The sequence below is a fragment of the Lolium perenne genome, chromosome 7 (assembly GCF_019359855.2).
Source record: "Lolium perenne isolate Kyuss_39 chromosome 7, Kyuss_2.0, whole genome shotgun sequence".
NCBI lineage: Eukaryota > Viridiplantae > Streptophyta > Magnoliopsida > Poales > Poaceae > Lolium > Lolium perenne.
The window spans coordinates 74,654,535-74,662,669 of NC_067250.2; the positions used below are offsets into that span (position 1 = coordinate 74,654,535).

General features: G+C 42.8%; 1 protein-coding gene across 1 annotated transcript; it reads right to left on the minus strand.

The window, feature by feature from the left end:
* Window positions 1-7,442: 7,442 nt before the first annotated feature.
* LOC127317038 (histone H2B.1-like) lies at window positions 7,443-8,135 on the minus strand. The gene has a single exon (XM_051347567.2). It carries the CDS (start codon window positions 8,056-8,058, stop codon window positions 7,600-7,602), a length of 459 nt encoding a protein of 152 aa, XP_051203527.1. The 5' UTR covers window positions 8,059-8,135; the 3' UTR covers window positions 7,443-7,599.

Genomic DNA, 8,135 nt, shown 5'->3' on the forward strand with positions numbered 1-8,135 from the left:
CTCTACATGAGGCGGTTCATGAACTGCATACCAAAAGGATGAATGGGGTAATTTTAAAACTTGACTTCGAGAAGGCTTATGATAAAGTTAATTGGTCTTTTCTTCATCAGACACTCAGGATGAAAGGTTTTTCACCCGAGTGGAGAGCGTTGATCAATAATTTTGTGTATGGAGGAAGCGTTGCGATTCGTGTCAATGATGAAACGGGACGCTTTTTTCAGACACGAAAAGTCTTACGCCAGGGCGATCCTCTATCACCAATGTTATTCAACATTGTGGCTGATATGCTCGCTATCTTGATCGAACGAGCTAAATCTGATGGCCAAATTGAAGGTGTGATCCCACATCTTGTTGATGGGGGTTTATCAATTCTTCAATACGCAGATGATACAATTTTATTTATGGAACATGACATCGAAAAAGCTCGAAATTTAAAGCTAATATTGGCATCTTTCAAACATTTATCGGGTATCAAAATAAATTTCCATAAAAGCGAATTGTTCTGCTTTGGCGAAGCTGAGGACTCAATCGCCGAATATTCGGAACTGTTTGGTTGTGGACATGGCCAGTTTCCTATCAACTATCTGGGCATCCCGATTCATTATCTAAGATTAACTATAGCTGAGTGGAAACTAGTCGAGGAAAGACTTCAGAAGAAACTTAGTAGTTGGAAAGGTAAAATGCTATCCCTCGGAGGAAGACTGGTTCTCATTAATGCAGTACTCACTAACATGGTGTTGTATATGATTTCCTTCTTCATCGTGCCAAAAGGTGTGTTACACAAACTCGATTATTCTAGATCGAGGTTTTTTTGGCAAGGGGGTAGTGAAAAAAAAGAAATATCGACTAGTCAAGTGGTCTGTTGTATGGCGTCCCAAAGATAGGGAAGGGCTAGGGGTTCATGACCTTGAGGTCAAGAACTCAGCCTTGTTAGGTAAGTGGCTATTTAAGCTTCTCACAGAACATGGCGTATGTCAGACTATGGTTAAAGAAAGTATATTAGCGAGAAAGCGTTATCCTAGATCCATTGGAAACCGGGAGATTCGCATTTCTGTGTGGCCTAATGGTAACGAAGAATTTTTTCTTCAGATATGGTACTTTCAATATTAAGGATGGATCGCAGATACGGTTCTCGGAGGATACATGGCTAGGGAATAGGCTTCTCTCTGAACAATATCCAGCATTATACAGCATTGTTCGTCACAAAAGTGATATCATTGCTTTCGTAATGGCAATCTCACCTCCGACAGTGACGTTCAGACGGGATTTAGTCGGTCCGTGACTTATTGCATGGAATACCGTACTTCTACGTTTGGAATCCATTTAGTTGTCTGAAGGGCAGGATGAATTTCGTTGGAACTTACAGTCCAGTGGAAAGTTCTTTGTAAGTTCGTTGTACAATGCAATTATCCAACCTGAAATACCAGTTGATAAAATAAAAAAAAATCTGGAAGATGAAAATACCTCTCAAAATTAAAGTTTGTGGCTGGTATTTACGTCGAGGTGTAATCCTAACCAAAGATAATCTTGTGAAAAGCAGTTGGCATGGGAGTACACAGTGTGTTTTCTATCACCATAATGAGACAGTTAAACACTTGTTCTTCCAATATCGTTTTGGGCATGGGAGTACACAGTGTCTATATGGGCATGCATCCAAGTAGCTTTTGATATGTATCCCCCGACTAGGGTAGCCAATATCTTTGGCAATTGGCTTCATGGTATCGATCACAGATTTATAACGCTTATTAGGGTGAGGGCGATTGCCATTATATGGTCGCTATGGCTATGTAGAAATGATAAAGGTTTTAATGATAAGAATTGTTCTCTCTTGCAGGTTATCTACAGATGTACCGCTACGCTCCGTTCATGGTCTGCGCTGCAGAAGATGGAGAATCGCGATCTCTTTACGGATGTCTGTACACGATTGAAGGACACTGCAAGGGATATTTTTTCCCTACATAAATGGCAGCATAATCTACGGATTGGGCATCCACCTTCTTCTTAGGCGTCTTACAGTTGCTCACGTCTTGATATGTAATTCGCCTTATTAGTTGCCACTTCAGATTTTTGAGAGTTGAGAACGTCTGTGTGCGTCTTAGATATGCAGAGGTCGGATGTAATTACTTTTATAAGTAATAAAGCGCCCATTATCTAAAAAAAGATATTACATGCTTGAAGCATACATAATTATCTTTATTTGCATATTTTTCGGTTTCTGAAACTCCAAAGTGTTATGTTCGAATGTCTAAAATAAAGGCCTCCAGGGCTCCAAATGCATCTTTTAGTAACACTATCTACATGCATGTGAATATGTATTGAAATATGTCATATTGTGGTGTGACTCTGCTATCTAGGCTCTGTACTCCATAGTCCATACCGAACTCATATGATGCGGTTGGTTACATTAATCATGCCGAAATGAATTATCAGACATGCATACGCACTGAATCAATTGAAAATTGTAGATTGAGTGCGCTAATCCTTGTCGCTCATGATTAATTTCCCAGGCGATTATATATTACTATTAATTGGCCACCATGCGATCGTGTGCCTGCATATGGATCATTATTTATTGTTGGATCATATAAGTATGATTGCAAATATCAGCATGACATCCCTTTCCCTGTGTTTTCAAGAATTCTTTCAGAGTCAGGTTGCCAGAAAAACTGGCCGCAGCGCCGCGCGTGCATGACTTTGCGGCGTCCACTGCAGTGACTGCACCAAATGTTGTTCATTACCAGGTAATATATTATACATACAACCTTCGTTCCTGCATGTATAAAAAGAATTAGGAGTCCCTGGACATCTTATATTTGGGAAAGGAGGAAGTGATTCTTTTATGAGAACACAGATGATGTTTTCATTGCCTGAAACTCAACTAAAATACCCTACAATAATAGCATCTCCAAAATGTGTGTACATATCTGGTTATAAATTCAGATTGTGCTGAAGTTACTGATGTGATGAAGAATGGAGGCCACACACAAGGACATGCAGCTGTGTTTCTTTGTATAGAGTTTAATGATGTTATTTTTGAACATTGTCCTAGGGAGTCTAATTTTACAACTCATGTTCTAGCTAGAGAGTCTAATTACCAAAGACAATCTTGTTAAGCGGAATTAGCATGAAAGTATTCGGTGTGTTTTTTGTCATCAGGATAAACCATTAAACACCTTTTCTTCCGGTGCCAATTTGCGAGATCTATTTGGTATGTCATCCAAGTTACGTCTACCTTGTATCCTCCAACTAGTGTGGTCAATGTCTTTGGCAATTGGCTTCATGGTATAGATCCAAGGTTCAAGTTGCTTCTTAGGGTGGGGACGCTACTGGGCGTTTTGGTTGAGTAGAAATGACAAGATTTTTAATGATAAAAATTTCTCTTTGTTGCAGGTCATTACAGATGTATAGGTATTCTTCGTTTTGTGGTTACCTCTTCAGCGCATGGAGAACAAGACCTATTTACGGAGGTTTGTACACGGTTGGAGGCTACGGCGATCGGCGAGGGATACTTTTTTCCTGCATGAGTGGCAGTATAGTCTACGGATTGAAGCCATACCCACACCTTAGGCGCTATATAATTCATCGTTGTGATATGTATTCCGCCTAGCTTTTTAGTTTTGATATCTATTGGACTTAAGACTCATAAACGGCTGTGTGCATCCTGGTTATGCAGAGGCTGGATGTAATTGCTTCTCAAAAAGTAGTAAAGCATCATTTATCGAAAAAAAAGCTAGGGAGGCGGTGGATAATCCCCAATTGTGGAAGGATGATCCACCTGAGTTTATCCTTGATATAATTGCAAACGATTGGCTTTCCCTCAAAAAAGAAGAAGTACACGTATGTACATAACTGATGTAACAATTTGGGATGCTTGATGAAACCCTTTAAAGAAACTTGGTAGGGCAGATATTTGTTTAGCTGATTTCAGTGGTAGCATCAATCGGTGGTAATTTTTAACAAATCCAACCCTTCGACGGAACTAATCCATTCCTTGGCAAAACCATTTCAGAATCTGACCCGTGGACTCGGCGTGACGCCGAAGCTATAAGCAGGGTCGGCGCCAAGCAGCATGGAGCCGAAGTGAGGTCAGCGCCAATGCCATTATCGCCAAACTCGTCGAGCTGTTTCCTGCTCGGGTTGTTTAGGGTCGGCCTGTACAACTTCAGTTCCGTTCTTAGTGGCACCGGCCTCAAGGGTCAGATTCTGAAATAGTTTCGCCGAAAAGGCAGATGAAGGATTAGTTTCGCCTAAAAATTATCAATCCGTGCAAATAAGTATCTTTCAGATTAGGCTGCAGTGCTGCACAAAAGCACAGCAACGTGGTTCTACTCTATTTCAGAGACACAAAGGTGAGCCATGGAATCTACCTAGCTATGAAGATTTGATTAATGCAAGTGCTACCTCAAGGTTTAAACCGGATTTGGATAACAGGATATATGGACCATTTTACAGAAAGGAGCCGAATCAACATCACTTTGCTGTACAACGTGCCGACTGGAGATAACGTACAGATCAAGTCCTACGCCCTAGGTTTTTTTACAGTCTGTATTGGCATCATCATAACTGTTCTGCGAAAGAAGCAACACAAAGGAAAAGAGCAGAGGAGAGGGCAAAGGGAAACCTAGGTTGTCAGTGTAGCCGCTAGCAGTAGCACCACATAGGCCGGCATAACGATGCCAGATCCAAGGAATTAAAGCAGACATCAACAAAAGGTAAATCCTTGGCAGGTTTTGGCTCCACAAGATTGCCATGTCGCCTGCAATTTGGTGCATTTTTCATGGGGCCCTTTTTGAGCATACAAGGCGCTGCTTTCCATTAATTAAGGAGCAGAGTATACATCCATTTTTAAGCAATTGTTTTGAACCGGGGGGGAGTAACATTTTTCACAGGACCTGATCTGATGTTCATCTGTGGCGCTGGTTATTTGTTCACGGAAGACCAAAATTATAATCTTACACATATAATCATGCATAAACATGTGAATTATCATATACACGAAATACCATGATTTGGATGGGCAGTTTTCCGACAAAGAGCTTCAACGTTTTCACCCTAAAACCCCAGGGAAAACAAGTTGAAGATTCTCATGCAAGTGACTCCAGTACCTTGCAAGAAAACATAGGAAGAGGCGAAAAAAGTGTTCATCCTCTGATTCTATGGGTGTTAAAATACAGTTATGTGAGCAACAACATGACAAAGAAGGATGCTTCAATAGTCACGGTAAAATACAGCTATTTGTTTCATGGGTTGTTTCATTGACCTGCGATTGCTTGGTGTATTGTGACGAAATCTCACTGAGACGTGCCTGCTTGAATATGTGTGAGGGGTTACGCATCATAATCGGCTGGTGAACTAATGGGTTTCAGAATTAACTTGCTTGGGAAAGGAAATTATTGTGCTACTTAAAATTGTCTTTTGGACACTAAGAAAAGAACCTTGGTTGTGAAGGTGTTTAACCTTGGTCTGACTAGGTTTTCCATGAGTTTTGAGATTGAATGCAAGGCCATTAGAAGAATACGACAACATTCTCTGTTGAAGATCATTACTTGTTGCTCGAGCATATACAATGGGTCAAGAGTTCAAGGCATTGGTTTTTGAGTTCATGCCCAATGGTAACTTGGACCATTGGATTCATCCAAAATGTCACTACAAGCAACACAATGGGCCTTCCCCAGAGGCTTGATATTGTTGTCGATGATGTGGACACGGTAGAATATATGCACAACTACTGTCAACCACCGATAATGTCTCGCGATCTTAAGCCAAGAAGCATTCTTCTTGCTGACGATCGACACGAGTACCCGAGTTGAAGACTATGGCATATCAATGATTCTTCAAGAAAATACAAGCAAGAGTTTGCAAAAAAATCATACAGCACAGCTGCAATCCGAGGTTCCACGGGCTATATTGCTCCAGGTGACTGAAACTCTTCTAACCGTGTCTTACTCTTCACACAAATATATGTCTGAACTAGAGGATAACATTACAAGAGTAGAATCCAGGAGTGCTCAAAGGCATAACTTCAAGACCAGATGTCGGTAAGAGATACAGCGGTAGAGATGAACATGGAGCAGAAAGAGGAGCCTCGGGTCAAGACACTCGGAGCAGCAACGAAAAAACAAGCTGGAAGCCTGAACTGGAATCCTATGATCCTACAGTACGCTGTTTCAGTTAGACTATTGATATTGGAGATACATTCTTTTACTTTGCAACAGTATCAAATAAATGTAAAATCCTAAAGTTCCACAATAGCATTTGTTATACCTATGCATGGCTTCTTACGAACTCCAAGGATTTGATAAACCGCATTGTCAATCCTGTATCCTGGCAATATGAATTCCTGAGTTTTTTACAGAAGTTCAAAGTTCATACTGCACAAAGCATTGCCCATATGTATACAAAAAACATGACAGCACGCAATAGCAGCAGAAATCACCCATGTGTAATTCACATATAACCAGTAACAGCTCAATCTATTTGACACAGGGGGGACGAACTGCATACATTAGCACAGGCAAACTGTCAGGTAACTGAAATCGCACATTAGGAAATAAATGCATCTGCACCGCCTAGATGCGTCAGGCAGCAATTTTGTAAATCAGCGGAGCATAATCCATGTTACATCCACCGGACTACAGAATATGCATCAATCGCCATGAAGCACTAACACTGCTGCTCCTAGATAAATAACCAGAGTCTGAAGAGCACGTGGCAGTGAACTTGCTGACGGACGAGGCTGAGTCGGAGAGAGGAGCCGCCGGAGCTGAGGGGCGCTACTTGTCAGGAGCTACGTGGAGGCTGGGTGAGGTCGAAAAAGAGGGAGAGTGGCGAGGCGCGGAGCAGGGAGCCATTGGAGGAAGCAGGGAACAGAGGGTGGTACTTTGTTTGTCAGTTAAACGTGCCAAAGAAAACACGCCTGGCGATGAACTTGCGGATTTTTTGATGTGGCGCCTTCACTGCGGATCGGAACTTGGCGCGTAACTGACTTTAAATTGAAAGCCCGCCCAAAAATTTCGCTTGCGAACTTTTCCAGTACCGAAAGTCAAATCTGAACTTGTAATCTGGAAAAAAGAAACCGCATTGCAAGCAGAGACTATTCCGCAGCATATGATTTTGCCATGTTCAAGCCTAGAAAATCGAATTATTGATAAGTACTGGAAGAACGTCTCATGCGGCTGCGATTTTCAGAGAAACCAACACTAGATTCTTCTGGCGAGAGAAGCAACACAAAGGCAACAGGGCCGAACTGGGAGGAAAAAACATTTCTGAAAACTGATTACCTTCAGAGAAGGTAACACATAGAACAGACCAACGCAAGACGTAATACTTATTATGAACAGGTTTAAACCAAAAAGTTCTGAACCAAAATAACGTTGAACAAACAAGTTGACAGTAAGAATTACAGTATCCCCAGATCCAGATTGAAACGGTCGTCAGCAAGATTGGAGCAGCAACAGTAATATTTCTTCAGATTGAAATAACAGTGCGGCTCATTTCTTACAGCATGTGACATGGTCAGAAACACACTTCAGGCATCTAACAACTACAGATGAAACAGAGGACAGAGACTTGGGGACTCTCCAAGAACACATTGGCAGTCTAGGAGGAGGTGAACTTGGTGACGGCCTTGGTGCCCTCTGACACGGCGTGCTTGGCGAGCTCGCCGGGGAGGACGAGGCGGACGGAGGTCTGGATCTCCCGGGAGGTGATGGTGGGCTTCTTGTTGTACCTCGCGAGCTTGGCAGACTCACCGGCCAGCTTCTCAAATATGTCGTTGATGAAGGAGTTCATGATGGACATGGCCTTGGAGGAGATGCCGATGTCCGGGTGCACCTGCTTGAGGACCTTGAAGATGTAGATCTTGTAGGTCTCGACGGACTTCTTGGCCTTCTTCTTGCCCTTCTTCTCGCCGCCCTCCTTGGAGGCGGTCTTGCCCGCCGGCAGCCGCTTCTCCGCCTTGGGCTTCTTCCCGGCGGGGGTCTTCTCGGCCTTCTCCGCCACGGGCTCCTCCTCCACGGGCTTCTTGGCCGCCGGCTTCTTCTCCGCCTTGGGTGCCATGGATGATGATGGGTTCGAGGGTGGTGGGGATCTCGCTGGGAGGTGGAAGACGAGGTGGGGGACTGGTTGCAGATGAG